This window comes from Medicago truncatula, chromosome 3 (genome assembly GCF_003473485.1).
Source record: "Medicago truncatula cultivar Jemalong A17 chromosome 3, MtrunA17r5.0-ANR, whole genome shotgun sequence".
Classification (NCBI taxonomy): Eukaryota; Viridiplantae; Streptophyta; class Magnoliopsida; order Fabales; family Fabaceae; genus Medicago; species Medicago truncatula.
The window spans coordinates 49837225-49855581 of record NC_053044.1 but is presented as its reverse complement, the minus strand read 5'-3'; the positions used below and the strand labels follow the sequence as shown (position 1 = coordinate 49855581).

At 39.1% G+C, this 18357-nt stretch overlaps 1 protein-coding gene across 1 annotated transcript; it reads right to left on the bottom strand.

Moving 5' to 3' along the window:
* Window positions 1–595: 595 nt before the first annotated feature.
* LOC112420267 (protein MAINTENANCE OF MERISTEMS-like) lies at window positions 596–12587 on the bottom strand. The gene is made up of 4 exons (XM_024779036.2): window positions 12490–12587; window positions 11405–12136; window positions 1079–1533; window positions 596–605 (listed from the first exon to the last, which is right to left on the bottom strand). Exons 2-4 carry the CDS (start codon window positions 11927–11929, stop codon window positions 596–598), a joined length of 990 nt encoding a protein of 329 aa, XP_024634804.2. The 5' UTR covers window positions 11930–12136; window positions 12490–12587.
* Between the last annotated feature and the right edge of the window lie 5770 nt (window positions 12588–18357).

The following is an 18357-nucleotide window of genomic DNA, read 5'->3' as shown; positions in this document are numbered from 1 at the left end:
TAAACATCATGCAAATATTTTAACAACATTAATCAACTAACATATACCCTAAAATTTAATTATAACATGTAAATCTACTAAAAAATAATAAATGTACTCAAAAACTAAAAAATAATAACATGTATAACAACTAAAATGTAAGTTAATAGCATTATAATTACTTACTTGTGATTTTGTTGAATAAAGTTTGTTGGATTTGGTTGTGTTTGTTAGAGAGAATTTGAGAGACATTTGAAGAAATTTTGGAAGATAAGATCAATAATGGATGAGAGGAGATTCTGCCAGATTTTGTAGTGCAGAAGATCCTCGGCAGTTAACTGCAGCCGGATTTGAGAAAATTTCGGCAGTTAACTGCCGAAGAAAACTGTCGAAGAAAACCTCGGTAGTTAACTGCCGAGGAAAACTGAACATACTTCACAAAGTTCTCAAGTTCTCTCAAATCTTCGCCAATTCTTCTTTCACGAATTGCGAGCAAATCAACGGGACACTTATATTATATTCTGTCAAGTTCTCTCAAGTTCTCTCTCGTCCCTATTTTTCCTACTCTCAACTTATTTTTATGTTTTATGTTCATAAAGCAACCTATATTTGCACATTAAAGCAACCTATTTTTGCACATTAAACAAAGTAAAAAAAACCCATGAAATTAAAAATAATGTCATCAAAGTAGAAATATACAAATATACAAATATACATATATACATAACTCAATGTCATCAAAAGACTAAAACTAAAAAATAAGACTAAAAAAGGAAAATAATACTACTGGTCCTGATCCTGCTGATGGTGCCTCCGCCTCGGCCTCTGGGTTCTCCTCCTGGTCAGAATCGGCGCGATCTGCTCCCTCATATGGGTCATGGCCTCAAACCACTGTTGAGGGATCATGCTCATGACCTCCTCTTGGCCTAACTGCGCATCAGCGTAGGCAACAGCGCCACTAACCATGTCATAGGTGTCAGGCGAGCTTCTCGCCTCATACCGCTGCCACTGCTCTGCAATGATCTGCTCTTCATTTGCAGGCCTCGGAAGATCTCCTGGAATAGGTGGCAAGATCTGAGGGTGAGACACCCTAGCGTACCACAGGACATAGCCATCCGCCGCCCGCCATGTCTCCTCTCCTGCCTGCTCACCCCGGACGTCCGCCTTAAGCGTGTGAGTGCCGAAGTCGACGAACATCTGCACAATGGAAGGCGGTGGGAGGTCCCTAACATCAGTCGGATGTCTGGGGATGGTCTGCACGTATCCGTACTGCCTCAAAACCCTCTCGGGCAAGTGACGGTACACCCTACGGACGCCGCACATAATCCATCCAGAATACCAGAAAACCTCCTCGAAGTCCTGGATCTCTCTGTGCTCCTCGTACGGCCTCCAGCATACATCATCTAACTGTATACGATCGAGCAGTGACCGATACGTGATCCCCTCCCCATGACCCTTCTGGAGCTTCCACCTCGCTGCAACCGGATAGTTTTCCAGGTAGTCAGTGTTGAGATCAACACTAAAAAACCCTGGAAAATGCGCCAAAAACCATGCCTGCACAAAGCAAACAAATAACATTTGTCATACCCCAATTTTTGACCCAAGATCCCACTGACACGCGCCATTTAACCCTGATCAGTCTCACGTTTCAGCGAAAAATTCGGCAGGGAGGTATTTTAAAATACCTCATAAAGTTTCGAATCGGGCCCTCTTCTCTCAGTCTTTAATTATTTATTTCCATCTTTTAAATTTTTAGTTTAGAATTCTAATTTTAATTTTAGTCCAAGTTAGATTAAATTTCTTTTATTCCCATTTTAAATTTTTCTTTTTATTTAAAACCAAAAATGTAGACATTATCCTTTTATTATTAATTTTTCTTTTTTCTTTAAGTCCCAAAAAGTCCAAAAAATCCAAAAGTGTCCAGGTTCAAGATAACAGCATCACGCGTATGCTGTTCTAGTCCAAATCCAGTTCACGCTTCCTCTGAAGCAAATCCAGTAAAACAAACGCGTCTCCATCTTTCATCCAAATCCGATTCCATCCCAATCACCTAATTTCTGCGGATTTTAAACAAACCCTAACCTCAGCCCAGCACTATAAAAAGAGACCTGCACAACACAAGAAAGACAACAGAACACAGCAGAGCACACGAGAAACAGAGAAAAAGGATCGCACAGAACCGCAACACCAACATAAGCGACACACACAGTAGCGCACACGACACACACAAACACACACAGAGGCGCACACAAAACAGCCGTTCGCGCACGCAAGCCGGACACACACGCACAACAGCAAGGAATAAAAGACGAAATCAAAACGGCACCAGGCCTCAAAAACAAAAGGAGAAATAGGTATTTTTTTGCTTTGCTGTTTTTGTAGATCTAGGGGTTTAAGTCTCGTTTTTGTAGGTTTCAAGGTTAGAAATAGGCGTAGAAAAGGAAGTAGAAGAAGATAGGCGAAAAAAAAGCAAAAAAAATTAATTTAGGGTTCCGGCGTGGTGGCGCCGCCGCACCGGCCGGCCAACCGCCGCCGGAACCCACCCTTTCCGCCGGAGAAGAAGAGAGAGGGCAGAGAGCTAGAGAGAGAAGGAGACGGAAGAGAGAGAAGGAGGGAGAAGAAATGAGGAAAATTAGGGTTTACAACCCTTATATACTCCTCAAACCGGTTCGACCCATGACCCATGACCCACGACCCGCTTCGGTTCCTTAAGCCCAATTCCTTTTTCTGCTTTCTGCACACCCCTGTTTACTACTGCACCCCACCTTGTGTTTGGACCATTTTTTTTTATTTTTTCCTTATTCCTTTTCGTATTTATTTATTTAATTTTTTTTTAGCATTTTAATTTTCATTGCAGACCTTAGAATGTAAATAGGCTTTTTATGTAATAGTTATAGATTTTATATTTCTAACTTAGGGTAGCCGCGCTTTTATTCTTTATGCTCCGTTAGTTCTATCTTATTCCAAATATAACAAAAATCACAAAAACGTTTTCATAAACAAACCTTGATCCAAATCAAGTGATCGTCTTTATTTTATTTCTTTCATAAATCAAAATTGCAATCAACTTTAAATCTACTTTAAGTCATTTTCTTTTAACAAAAATACAAACCAATTCTTACTTTGCCACTTGGCTTTTCCTTTTAAAACTTTTTTTCAAAACTAATAAAAAACACAAAACCAATCAAACGTTGTTTTCTACCCCGAACTACGAGGTTTTGATCCTTCACGGGTACGTAGGCAGAGGACCATGTCCTTCCAAACAATAAAAAATGTAGATAAATTAGGTCTCACTTTCTTTTTCTTTTAATCATCACATTAACTTCTTTTTCAAAAGCAAGCAAGTTATAGCACATTAAATTAAATAAAACCAAGAGGTTCCTGTAGAGTACTACGGACATAAGGGGTGCTAATACCTTCCCTTTATGTAACTAACCCCCGAACCCAAAATCTTTTCAAAATGGGGTAGTTTGAACTTTTTTTTCCCCTTTTTCTTAAAAAATTAAATGTTCAGTCGTGAAATAAATTAGTGAGTCAAAAGCTAATCAAATAGCCTTGATCTCCAAAAAATGACGCGACAGAAATGGCGACTTCACTGGGGATACCCCCTAAAGAGGGTTGAGCCTAACTTGGCCTTATTTAATTCTCTATGCTATAACTTGCTTAAAACAAAAAAAAAAAACAAAAACAAAAAACAAAAAGATGGAAATAGTTGTACATATCTTCCCTTTTCTTTCTCCTCTTTTCTCTTAAACATGAGTGGTGAGATAAGTCCTACACCCGGGCTTGAGAGAAACATAAGATAGGACGGTGGTATAACCAAAGTGCCTTTCCGAGAGTCAAGTCTCGTGTTTGGGTTCATGTGGTACAACCCCACTCAATGGAGGGATCTTGGAAGTAATTTTATGTTGACATGAGTAGTCGTGTTGGCATCGTATTTTCAAGTGACCGTCAAAGTTGAGGACCTTTAGTTACCTTAAACCCATCTTGACCTTTTAGGACGTAGTGCGGTGGCTAATCAAGAGTAGTCTTGAATTAGTTGATACGCGATACTACACTCAAATGAAACTTTCCTACGAATCTTATTGGATCAAGAGTAGTCTTGTAACCCGATAATATTCGGAAGTGGTTAATGACTTTGGGAACTTGGTAGAACCCGTGATACAGGTACAAATGAAACCATAGTCCTTACCAAATGGCATTGTTACCCTAAGCTCCAACATTGTGGACTTAACCTCACCATGCATGATCATGCATACATGCATTCATCCATAAAAAAACTTTTTTTTTTTTTTTTTTCAAAATATCGAAGGACTTAGATAAGTTTTCGTAAACATCAAAGATATGGTCCTTGTAAGAAGGAACACCAAGAAACCCAAAACTTCAAAAAAAGCTTTAGCTTTTGTTAAGAACTTTTTCCTTGGTTTCGTTCTTACTTTTGAAAGGGAACCAATTGCAACGTCTTTACAACTTTTAAATAAAACAATGTTCCTTATCAAGTTTACAATTACTTTGACAAGTCCTTCAAAAAAGAAACGTGTCTGTTTTTGCATAAGCATGCATCATTTGCATTCATAGTTTCAAGTCAGAGTCTTACACTGTGTCTTTTCTACTAAAGGTCAGTCCATCTCAAAAGAGTCATGGCATCGTCGTCTGGAACCCACTCGCATTTACAACACTCGAACAATCATGAGGAAAAGATGGAGTTTCTCGAACAAGAAAATCAACTGCTTCGCGAGGAAGTGGCAGTCATGCGAACTAAGATGGATGAAATGACTGAATTGATGAAAGCATTGACGGCTGCACATAATCAACCACCACCTCCTCCTCCTATCAGCATTCAGGCCGAAGCAACTGTCTCTATTGCCCCTGAATGGGCGATACCTGTCAGTATTCCACCAAATTCTATGCCAGAAGGTCGTCCTTGGGGTGTCCCTATTTGTCTCAGTGAAGTATTTCGTCCTATTGCTTGTGAAGCTCAGATGCCTACTCACCAGCACACGGCTCAAGTACCCCTACCTACCATGAGGGTCACTCCAGCCACCATGACCTACTCAGCACCTGTGATGCATACAATTCCGCAAACTGAAGAGCCTATCTTTCATTCAAGGAATGCAGAGGCTTACGAGGGAGTAAGCGATCTACGAGAAAAGTATGATGAACTACGCCGAGACATGAAAGCTCTCCGCGAGAGAGGAAAATTTGGAAAGACCGCTTACGATCTATGTTTGGTGCCGAATATCCAGATACCTCACAAGTTCAAGATCCCCGATTTCGAGAAGTATAAAGGGAACTCCTGCCCTGAGGAACATTTGAAAATGTATGTAAGAAGGATGTATGCATATGCTCGAGACGATCAGGTCCTCATTTGCTACTTTCAAGAAAGTCTGGCTGGTCCCGCCTCAAAATGGTACACGAATCTAGAGAAAACGAGAATCCAAACTTTTCGTGATCTATGTGAAGCTTTTGTGGAGCAATACAGTTATAACATGGATATGGCGCCGGACCGAAGTGATCTTCAGGCTATGACTCAAGAGAGCAAGGAAACGTTCAAGGAGTATGCCCAGCGATGGAGGGATACCGCTGCCCAAGTCAGCCCGCGTGTAGAAGAGAAAGAAATGACCAAGCTCTTCTTAAAAACTCTCAATCAGTTCTACTACAAGAAGATGGTCGGAAGCACGCCCAAGAACTTTGCTGAGATGGTTGGTATGGGTGTACAATTGGAAGAAGGAGTCCGAGAAGGACGATTGGTCAACAATACCCAAGAAATTGCCGACTAGGTGGAGACAGGATCTCTCTTGCACCTTCCATCAAGGGGCACAAGGTCATGACGTTGAGCACTGTTTCTCCTAGGAAATTGAAGTTCAGAAGCTGATCGACGACAATGTGTTGTATTTCGAGAAATTGAATCCGAGTGTGTAGCTGCAATTGGGTCGACGTTTTGTCTTCTGCTATTCAATTTGTTTCCAGTGATGTGTTTGTTCGTTTATTATCTTTTCAAAAAAAAAACATCCTTTCATCCCGCCTAGGACGAAAGTGAACTAGTGTAGGGCTTTTTGCTTTAAGATTTGTCATCATTAATAAAAAGGTCGTTTTGATCCCGACTTTATTTTCATTTTGTGCTTTTTCTTGGAAAAAATGGTAATACAAAAAACCCAAAAATAATTAATCATTCACAAATATCTGCATAATCATAACTTTTGTTTACTTGTCAAAATCAACAATAAATCATGCATTAATAAACCCGTTGAACACATTTACCATGTACTCTCTTCCAACTTTGAGTTCCTTGTATCCGAAGCTGAAAGAGACATGAATGAAGAGACTCATGACAAGATCTCTCGCCTACTGGGGCATCTAGCCATCAAAGCTACCAAACAAAAATCATGAAGATAATCCAGAAGATGGCACTCACTTACAAAGACTAGTTCGAGGTGCTACCATTCGCTTTGCTCGGATATCGTGCTTCAGTACACATTTCAACAGGGGCATCCCCCCTCTTTCCCTCAAGTATACAACAGGGAGGTGATGCTTCCCGCACGATCAAAGTCCCAACAATAGGAGTTATGTCAAAGTCCAAGCTTGAACAAACTTAAAATGCACGACGACCTTGTACAATCATGTCAAAAAAAGTTTGAAAACAAACTTCCATCAAGAAGGTTCGTCCCCGTGAAATTCAAGAATGAGACTTTGTGCTTAAAAGGATACTATATTTCCAATCAGACTCCAGGGGCAAGTGGACGCCTAACTATGAAGGATCGCGTGCAATAACTTCTCCAACTATGAATGACAAACTCGCACTTCCTATGAATGCTGGTGCGGTCAAGAAATACTTTGTCAAAAAATAATAAAGCTCGATAAGTCGCAAACCTTAAAGTACGGCTTAGGCAAAAATGAGCGTCTCGGTGGACTGAAAACCCAAAAGGGCGGTCCGGGCAAAAGTTAGAGACATGAACAAAAATGATTATCCTGATAGATTGAAAACCCGAAAGGGCGATCTATGCAAAAGTTAAGGATCAAAAAGACAAAGTAACTGCATCCGGTCAAGCACAATCCACTTGGGGCATCCAGCTATCAAAAGACCTCCGACTCGAAGCATCTGCAGATCAAAGACTCGGAACAGGGGCATTCAAAGTTGTTAGGGAGAATAATGGTTACTGTGTTCAATGTACCCTCCCCATTACATTTACCATTTTTCCAAAATTTTCAAAAATCCGTGGAGCCATGCCCTTGGCAGGTCACCACTCAATTCATCAAACTTGAGCCTGTGCCCATTTATTTGGAACTCTCATTTATTCTATTTGCATAATTTCTTCTTAAAGCAAAAATTTCAAAATACAAAATTTTTTTTACATCTCTTGAAAAGTGTGAACAACAAACACATTCTCTTTGAACTCGTGAGTAGGTGAAGTATACATCAGCATCCGCCTCGAGAACGGTTACACTCCGGAAGAGAAACATGGCTAAGCACTATGGAGAGGTCCTATACTTTGAACAAAATGCTATCACAGTCAAAAAATACAAAAAAATAATACAAAGAAGCTCGCTAAGTTGAAAACCTGAAAAGGCGACTTAGGCAACAGAGAGCGTCCCGGTGGACTGAAAACCCGAAAGGGCGGTCCAGACAAAAATTAGGGGCAAAACAAAAATATTCCCGGTGGACTGAAAACCCGAAAGGGCGGTCCAGGCAAAAATTAGGGATTTTTCAATAAAACAAAAGGCATGACTGCTGAAGCATACCAATGGAAGGACACTCTGTGCCGGTTTACGAATGGCGACTTCTTCCAGACTTCTTTCATCAACAATGGGCTCACCCCCCAGGAGGCATCGGTGGCTACCTAGTGCCAGGTTCTTACACCATCAACGGCTCGATTTGCTCGCAATAATATCATCTCCAAGGAAGGTTGCCGAGTGTTTGTAATGCAATGTCGGTCCGACTCCCATCTTACCTGTTTTGTCTCGGTTCATCGATTCACGTGTCATGTACATTCATATATCCATACATTCATACAATCATGCATTCACCAATATTTTCACATAATCATACGTTTATGCGTACACGACATATGCATAACATCAATTCACACATAATTGCATCAGTCAAAGCTTACCATTGTGTCAAGCCGCAAGTTTCTACAAATGAGCGTCTTCCATTTCAACTTCAATTTCAAAAGTGTCATCCCCGGCGAAAAAGCCGTGCTAGTTATGTCACTAATCAATGTCAATTTCAATTTCAAATTCAAAAGTGTCATCCCCGGCGAAAAAGTCGTGCTAGTTATGTCACTAATCAATGTCAATTTCAATTTCAAATTCAAAAGTGTCATCCCCGGCGTAAAGCCGTGCTAATTATGTCACTAATCAATGTCTATTTCAATTTCAATTTCAAAATGTCATACCCGGAAATAGCCGTGCTAGTTATGCCACTAATCAAATCCAAATTCCGAAACGTCATCCCCAGCGTAGCTGTTCCAGAGATGTCACCAGTCAAACATTTCAAGCGACCAAGTCCAACCAACGAACAGCTTGTGTTTTTATTTCAAGCGACCAACTTCCAACCAACGAACAACTTGTGTCTTTATTTTAAGTGACCAGTTCCAACCAACGAGCAACTTATGTTTCAAGCGACCAAGTCCAACCAACGAACAGCTTGTATCTATCTCTTTACCTTATAACGAGTAACCAGTTCTAACCAACGAACAACTCATGTCAATCTGTTATCTTTATGCCCAGCAACCGATTCCAACAAACGATTAGCTTATGTCTACTTTCTTTCGAGCAACCAGTTCCAACGAACGAACAGCTCATATCAATCTTTTATCTTTATGCCCAGCGACCGATTCCAACAAACGAATAGCCTATGTCAATTTCTTTTTCTTTCGAGCAACTAGTTCCAACAAACGAACAACTCATGCCCGGCGACCAGTTCCAACCAATGAACAGCCTGCAACAAGTGGCCAATTTCAACCAACAAATAACTTGTATCCTTCTATTACTTCATTTTCAAAACCAAGTCCACAAACGGACATTGGAGTCTGAACCATTGCACTTTGTTTCGAGGCATCGAGACGATGAGGAACAACCATTTTCCCCAGTGAAACCAGATTCCCCATTAAAGTCGGACCCCTTTCTTCGAAGAATTTGGGTATCCCAATGTCTTTTCATTCCAGTCGAGCCGTCATTGTCATCATGCATTCATAATTAAATCATGAGCATTCATAAACATCTTAGGTCAAAATTGGTGCACTTTTGTATTTAAGTCTCTTCGGCTCGTCGAGTCAAAGATTTTACCTTCGAATCTCTGAGCGAAGAAACTTAAATAGGGGCATCTGTCATACCCCAATTTTTGACCCAAGATCCCACTGACACGCGCCATTTAACCCTGATCAGTCTCACGTTTCAGCGAAAAATTCGGCAGGGAGGTATTTTAAAATACCTCATAAAGTTTCGAATCGGGCCCTCTTCTCTCAGTCTTTAATTATTTATTTCCATCTTTTAAATTTTTAGTTTAGAATTCTAATTTTAATTTTAGTCCAAGTTAGATTAAATTTCTTTTATTCCCATTTTAAATTTTTCTTTTTATTTAAAACCAAAAATGTAGACATTATCCTTTTATTATTAATTTTTCTTTTTTCTTTAAGTCCCAAAAAGTCCAAAAAATCCAAAAGTGTCCAGGTTCAAGATAACAGCATCACGCGTATGCTGTTCTAGTCCAAATCCAGTTCACGCTTCCTCTGAAGCAAATCCAGTAAAACAAACGCGTCTCCATCTTTCATCCAAATCCGATTCCATCCCAATCACCTAATTTCTGCGGATTTTAAACAAACCCTAACCTCAGCCCAGCACTATAAAAAGAGACCTGCACAACACAAGAAAGACAACAGAACACAGCAGAGCACACGAGAAACAGAGAAAAAGGATCGCACAGAACCGCAACACCAACATAAGCGACACACACAGCAGCGCACACGACACACACAAACACACACAGAGGCGCACACAAAACAGCCGTTCGCGCACGCAAGCCGGACACACACGCACAACAGCAAGGAATAAAAGACGAAATCAAAACGGCACCAGGCCTCAAAAACAAAAGGAGAAATAGGTATTTTTTTGCTTTGCTGTTTTTGTAGATCTAGGGGTTTAAGTCTCGTTTTTGTAGGTTTCAAGGTTAGAAATAGGCGTAGAAAAGGAAGTAGAAGAAGATAGGCGAAAAAAAAGCAAAAAAAATTAATTTAGGGTTCCGGCGTGGTGGCGCCGCCGCACCGGCCGGCCAACCGCCGCCGGAACCCACCCTTTCCGCCGGAGAAGAAGAGAGAGGGCAGAGAGCTAGAGAGAGAAGGAGACGGAAGAGAGAGAAGGAGGGAGAAGAAATGAGGAAAATTAGGGTTTACAACCCTTATATACTCCTCAAACCGGTTCGACCCATGACCCATGACCCACGACCCGCTTCGGTTCCTTAAGCCCAATTCCTTTTTCTGCTTTCTGCACACCCCTGTTTACTACTGCACCCCACCTTGTGTTTGGACCATTTTTTTTTATTTTTTCCTTATTCCTTTTCGTATTTATTTATTTAATTTTTTTTTAGCATTTTAATTTTCATTGCAGACCTTAGAATGTAAATAGGCTTTTTATGTAATAGTTATAGATTTTATATTTCTAACTTAGGGTAGCCGCGCTTTTATTCTTTATGCTCCGTTAGTTCTATCTTATTCCAAATATAACAAAAATCACAAAAACGTTTTCATAAACAAACCTTGATCCAAATCAAGTGATCGTCTTTATTTTATTTCTTTCATAAATCAAAATTGCAATCAACTTTAAATCTACTTTAAGTCATTTTCTTTTAACAAAAATACAAACCAATTCTTACTTTGCCACTTGGCTTTTCCTTTTAAAACTTTTTTTCAAAACTAATAAAAAACACAAAACCAATCAAACGTTGTTTTCTACCCCGAACTACGAGGTTTTGATCCTTCACGGGTACGTAGGCAGAGGACCATGTCCTTCCAAACAATAAAAAATGTAGATAAATTAGGTCTCACTTTCTTTTTCTTTTAATCATCACATTAACTTCTTTTTCAAAAGCAAGCAAGTTATAGCACATTAAATTAAATAAAACCAAGAGGTTCCTGTAGAGTACTACGGACATAAGGGGTGCTAATACCTTCCCTTTATGTAACTAACCCCCGAACCCAAAATCTTTTCAAAATGGGGTAGTTTGAACTTTTTTTTCCCCTTTTTCTTAAAAAATTAAATGTTCAGTCGTGAAATAAATTAGTGAGTCAAAAGCTAATCAAATAGCCTTGATCTCCAAAAAATGACGCGACAACATTTATAAATTATTACGCATGGAAAAATATAACAAAAAAATAAAAGTTAACAAAAAAATAAAGTTAACATAAATATAAAATTTAAGTTTTCTTACAGTCAGCAGTGTCACGCTCCCCCCAAGCGCTCTGTGTCCAGGCCTACATGCATCCGCCAACTCGCCGTATAGGTAGGCGAGGGTCATAGCTCCCCAGGAATAATTACGCATCCCTGCGTACCCGTCCGCCATGGTCGTCAAATATATCAGCTCGATGTGCTTGTTGCTTCTATCGCCAAACAACAAGCATCCGACCAAGTACAGAAGGTAACACCGGACGCAGTATGTCCTGACCCTCGCCAGCTCCTCAAGCTCCTCAGCATCCTCCGTACCCGCCAATACGTTGGCCCTACCAAGGTACGAGGTATAGAACTCCCTCAGCCTCGGGTAGCTAATGTACCCGCCGTACTCCTGGTTGCAGATCTTCTGAGCCTCATTCTGGGACACACCCAGATACGTCATCAGCAGTTCCGCTCCCTCATGCTTGGGCATCTTCTTCCCATGAGCCAACATCCGCCCCTTAATAGGAAGATGCGTCAGACATGCGACATCATCCAATGTCACAGTCATCTCCCCCATCGGCATGTGGAAGGTGCTGGTCTCCGGATGCCACCTCTCGCATAAAGTCAGCAGCAGTGCATGAGGCACGGTGGAGTACCCCAAGTATACCAAATCATGTAGCCCGCTCTGCTGAAGCGCATCCCAAAACCAATTCTCATTCGCGTTAGGGCGTCCGAGAGTGAGAATCTTGGCCCCATGATTAATCGGTTTAAGCACGCGGGTCTTACGAACCTGAAATAATAGAAAAATAAATTTGGTTTAAACAAAAACACATATAAACAAAACAATTAAACATAAAAAATAGAATTAAAAAAATAAACATATAACAATGTATATAATAATTAAAACTAACACACATTTAAAGAAAATAATTAAACATAAAGAAAAAGAATTAAAAAAAACACATATAGAGGTGGATATAATAATAAAAACAAACACACATTTAAAAAATATATTTTAACATAAAGAAAAACCAATTAAAAAAAACAAATATAAAAGTGGATATAATAATTAAACAAACACACATTTAAATTAAAGAAAATATTTTAACTTAAAGAAAAAACAATTAAAAAAAATACACTTACATTATTTGAATTATACCAGAGTGGCAACGCCACATGACCGGCATAAGAGTGGAGCAAGGACAAGTCAATCGGTCCACCAGGAAAGGGAGGGTCCGTAGGTAACACCTCCGGTGCAGCAGCAGCTGCAATGTCATCCTCGTCTCCTGCATCCTGCTCATGTGGTATATGATCCTGGTCATATCCACCGTCCGTCACATCGTGATGTACCTGATCCTGATAGTTCAGGTACTCCATCCCAGTCTGGTCAACAGGCTGTGACGGGTCAACAACCTGTGACTCCTCAGGCTGTGTAGCCTGAGAGCTTCCTGAGCCATCTCCCCTCCGACCTCTACCCCTCTTTGGGATGTGGGCAATCTGTCTCTCCCTGCGGTGGCTCTGAGTCATGGCATGCCTACCACCAATCATCCTCGATGGATCAATGGGGTCCTGATCGGCCATATCTACAAAAAATAAAAAATAAAAATTAATATCATTCAACCACTTTATCAACAAACAGTAAACCTAAACAAAACCTACACTTTCACATTCAACCTAAACATAACCGCTTTCACATTAAACCACTTTACCAAAATAAAGACATTGATTGAACCTAAACATTATCATACACATTATCATTAACATTCAAACGCAAAAAATCAAATGCATTATCATACACATTCAACCTACACTAAACATAATTCAATATACACATTCAACCTAATTCAATATACACTTTTTCAATATGCATTCAACTTAATTCAACATACACGTTTTCGAATTACAATCAAGATCGTATCCAATACCTAAACTAACTAAATAATCAATAAAATTGTCATTGACACATTTTATCAAACACTTTGTGTGCAAAGTATCAAACATACTCAAAATGTGTTATTTTGCCACCAATCAAAACCACATTATACCCTAACATCATTCAATCATCAATTAAACCAACTACATTCAATTATAAACTACATGCACTCATAAAAAATTCAATTCATACATTAACCCTAACCACATGAAAACTACCATTTTTTTTAAAAAAAAAAAACCTACCCAAACTAACATTATGATTAAAAATGAGTCAAGATACTTACTTGTGATTAAATGGAGATGATGCACTTGATTTTGTTGAAAAATCGAATTTGGAGAATTTTTATGGTTTGGAAGAAGTTTTGAACAATGAAGCAAATGAAGAAAACTGAGTTTCTGCGTTCTGGTTATGTTCAGTTTTCCTCGGCAGTTAACTGCCGAGGAAATCCTCGATAGTTTGCTGCCGCCGGTTCACTCAAAACTTCGGCAGTTAACTGCCGAAGGGCATTTTGGTATTTTACTCGTGTGGCACAGCCATACTATATGTGGGAACAGCAATTCTCTTATTGTGTTCTTGCTTTTTTTCCTATTATTTAAAAAAATATTGTCAACAAAAATTATAAAAATATCATTTCTCTAATAACTCTTTCCAAAAACAATATTGTGCGAGTTAGGAATAGAGACCACAAAACCTATTCTTGCCAAATGTTATAATCATGTTAAACATTCATTTCTCCAAAGCTCAAAAAAGTAAGAAAAATGGAAATAGACACTACTCGACACAAACCGATAAATTTAAGGAAAAGTGGGGAAAAGACTTATAAAATGGTAGTAGAAAATATAAGTTGATTGCTACTATTAGGTGATATCATGAATCTTCTCAACCTTAACATGACCGCATTCAGTGTGATTTAAGTTTGCACCATCAAATTTATGGGTTCAACTTTGAACAATTTTTTTATCATTAGATTAAACCAAGCTATCAAAAATTACCATGGTCTATCTACCCTAAACATCTCTCTCTAACTTCCAATCTTACTGCTTTCTCTCTCTCCCTCTAGGAATTAGAACTCAAACGGGGTAGCACTCATGTCATTCACCAGGCACTGGACATCGGCTCCTCCTCCCATAAACTCTACATAAATTCATTCTCACTCCACACCATGTTCATGGAAGTGTGTCGTATGCCACCCATCGTGTAGTCTCTGTTGACCTTTTCAATAATAATATTTATGGTCAACTTGGACCTCAGATAGTTAATTGTACAAAACATTAAGACATTTACTTGAATGAAAATCAGTTGCAGAGTCTCGTTCCCCACACTCTAAACCATTTCAATCATCTTCTTCGCATTAATGTTCTTCCAATAAATTTTAGTTGTAAAAAAAATTTGTTGCCTACAATAAACTAACATGTATCATCCAATTTTTCTGCTATGAATGTTGAAAAAATGTTACTTTTTGTTTTGTTCTTCTCACTTTCAGTTCTGATCCCTTTAGGGAGGGAGAGAAAGCAATGAGATTGGGAGAGAGAGAGAAATAGAGAAAGATATTTGATGCAGGAAGACATGATAAAACTTAATGGATTGGTTTAATCTAATGATAAAAAAAGGTTAAATTGCACTTTTCGTCCCCTATTAAAAAAAGGCAAAAGTGACCCCCATGTTTAAGGAAACATGCTCTTTTGATCCCCTAACATAAGGGAAATATGACCCCTTATCTTTCCAAAAACTAGCAATTATGGCCCCTTTTTTGGAACACATGGCGTCTTCTCATCAATTTTGAGATGAAATGGGCCAAAATTGCAATTTTTTAAATAAGGGGCCAAAATCGCAAGATTTTGAAACTTAGAGGCCAAAAATGCAGTTTAACCTAAAAAAAAGGTGGTCTAAGTTGAAGCCATCAACTTCGTGATGCAAACTAAATACACACGACATCCATTACTTATACCCTCTGAAACTATACTAGTTGTGTTGACTTCTTAGTAAAACTTAAAGCTATTTGCCCTTAAGTATCATGGTTCACAACTCCATTCCATCATACTTAAGGGACCTCTTAACAACACACTCACTCCGTAGAACAATATTGTCGCGTCATTTTTTGGAGATCAAGGCTATTTGATTAGCTTTTGACTCACTAATTATTTCACGACTGAACATTTAATTTTATTAAGAAAAGGGGAAAAAAAGTTCAAACTACCCCTATTTGAAAAGATTTAGGGTTCGGGGGTTAGTTACATAAAAGGAAGGTGTTAGCACCCTTTATGTCCGTAGTACTCTACAGGAACCTCTTGATTTTATTTAATTTAATGTGCTATAACTTGCTTGCTTTTGAAAAGAAAGAAGTAATGTGATGAAAAAGAAAATAAAGTGAGACCTAATTTATCTACATTTTTTATTGTTTGAAAGGACATGGTCCTCTGCCTACGTACCCGTGAAGGATCAAAATCTCGTAGTTCGGGGTAGAAATTGACGTTTGATTGGTTGTGTGTTTTTTATTAGTTTTGAAAAAGGTTTTAAAAATAAAAGCCAAGTGGCAAAATAAGCTTGTTTGTGTTTTTTAAAGAAAAAGGACTCAAAGATGATTAGATTGATTGAAGTTTGATTAAGAAAATAAAATAAAAAGGACGATCACTTGATTTAGGATCAAGGTTTATTATAAAAAATACTTTTTGTGATTTTTTTTGGTTATTTGCATGTTTTTGTTGTTTTTTGAATAATTGCTAAACTAACGGAGCATAAAGAATAAAAACGCGGCTACCCTAAGTTAGAAATATAAAATCTATGACTATTACATAAAAAACCTATTTACATTCTAAGATCTGCAATAAAAATTAAAATGCTAAAAAATAAATAAACAAATACGAAAAGGAATAAGAAAAAAAAATAAAAAAATGGTCCAAACACAAGGTGGGGTGCAGTAGTAAACAGGGGTGTGCAGAAAGCAAAAAAAGGAACTGGGCTTAAGGAAAACGAACCGGGTCGCGGGTCATGGGTCATGGGTTGACCCGTTTGGGGGATATATAAGGGCTGTTGGGCCCTTTTTCTTTCATTTTTCTTTTTCTTTCTCTCTCTTCCTCACCGGTCTCTCTCTTCTTCTCTGTTCTCTCTCTAGCTCTCTTCTTCTCCGGCGAAGGGGATGGGGGTTCCGGCGGTGGTTGGCCGGCCAGTGCGGCGGCGCCACCGCGCCGGAACCCTAACAGCTTTATTTTTTTAATTTTTTTTTGCTCTTTCTCTTCTACTTCTCTCCCTCTGCTCACTTCTAACCTTCAAATTCTCAAAACCTTTACCTAAACGTCTAGATCTAAAAAAGAAAGAGATTTATACCTTTTTGTTTCTTGTGGTTCCGGTTTTGTTATGGTGTTGGTTCGCGATTTCCTTTTGTGTGTGCGTTGCCGTGTTCTGTGTTCACGTTGAGTTGTGCGCGTGCGTGCTTGTGTTGCGCGCCTGTGCGTGTGTTTGTTGTGTTACCGTGCCGTGTTGCGATGCCGTGTGTGGGTGTTTGTGCGATGCCGTTGTTGTTGTTGCGGTTCTGCCGTGTTGCGATGCCGTGTGTGGGTGTTTGTGCGATGCCGTTGTTGTTGTTGCGGTTCTGCCGTGTTCTTCCTCTCTTTTTTCGTGTTCTTTCTTTGTTGTGCAGGTCTCTATTTATAGAGTGAGTTTGAAGCTTGAATTTGTTACTGATGAGCACAAAATCAGTGGCTTGTGGAGGAGAAAAAAGGAAATGCGTCTGTTTGTTACTGGATTTGTTTCAGAGGAAGCGTGAATTGGATTTGGATTGGGATGGAAAAGGAACAGAACGTGTATAAGGATTGAGATGAATTTGGACTATTTTGTTGGACTTATTTTGGACAATTTTGGGATTTTAATTAAAAAGAAAAAAAATTAAAAATAATAAAAGGATAATGTCTATATTTTTGGTTTTAAAAAGGAAAATTTAAAATGGGAATAAAAGAAATTTAATCTAAAATTAAAATTAGAGTTCTAAATTAAAAGATGGAAATAAATAATTAAAGACTGAGAGAAGAGGGCCCGATTCGGGACTTTATGAGGTATTTCAAAATACCTCCCTGCCGAATTTTTCACTGAAATGCGAGTCTGGTCCGAGTTCGGAGACGTGTGTCAGTGGGACCTTAGGTCAAAATTTGGGGTATGACAGATGCCCCTATTTAAGTTTCTTCGCTCAGAGATTCGAAGGTAAAATCTTCGACTCGACGAGCCGAAGAGACTTAAATACAAAAGTGCACCAATTTTGACCTAAGAGGTTTATGAATGCTCATGATTTAATTATGAATGCATGATGACAGTGACGGCTCGACTGGAATGAGAAGACACTAGGATACCCAAATTCTTCGAAGAAAGGGATCCGACTTTATTGGGGAATCTGGTTTCACTGGGGAAGATGATTGTTCCTCATTGTCTCGACATCTCGAAACAAAGTGCAAAGGTTCAGACTTCAATGTCCATTTGTGGACTTGGTTTTGAAAATGAAATAATAGAAGGATACAAGCTTTTTGTTGGTTGAAATTGGCCACTTGTCACAGGCTGTTCGTTGGTTGGAACTGGTCACTGAGCATAAAGATAAAAGATTGACATGAGTTGTTCGTTTGTTGGAACTAGTTGCTCGGAAGGTAGGAGATATTGGCATAGGCTATTCGTTTGTTGGAATCGGTCGCTGGGCATAAAGATAAAAGTTTGACATGAGTTGTTCGTTTGTTGGAACTAGTTGCTCGGAAGGTAAGAGATATTGGCATAGGCTATTCGTTTGTTGGAATCGGTCGCTGGGCATAAAGATAAAAGATTGACATGAGTTGTTCGTTTGTTGGAACTGGTTGCTCGAAAGGGAAAAAAACTGACATAGGCTATTCGTTTGTTGGAATCGGTCGCTTGAAAGGTTTGGATTGGTGACATCTCTAGAACAGCTACGCTGGGGATGATACCTGGAGTTTGAAGTTGACATCGAGATTAACTAGCGTTGTGACTAGTACGGCTTTCCACCGGGGATGACACTTCGAAACTAAAGTTGAAATTGGCATTGATTAGTGACATGACTTAGCACGGCTTTTCGCCGGGCATGA

Bases quoted from the DNA above. Each gene is read 5' to 3' on its own strand.
- LOC112420267 (XM_024779036.2), bottom strand. From the start codon at position 11,929: ATGCCGATGGGGGAGATGACTGTGACATTGGATGATGTCGCATGTCTG. The intron at 1,534-11,404 runs GTAAGAAAACTT...TGCTTTGTGCAG, and splicing joins GGAGCGTGACACTGCTGACT to GCATGGTTTTTGGCGCATTT.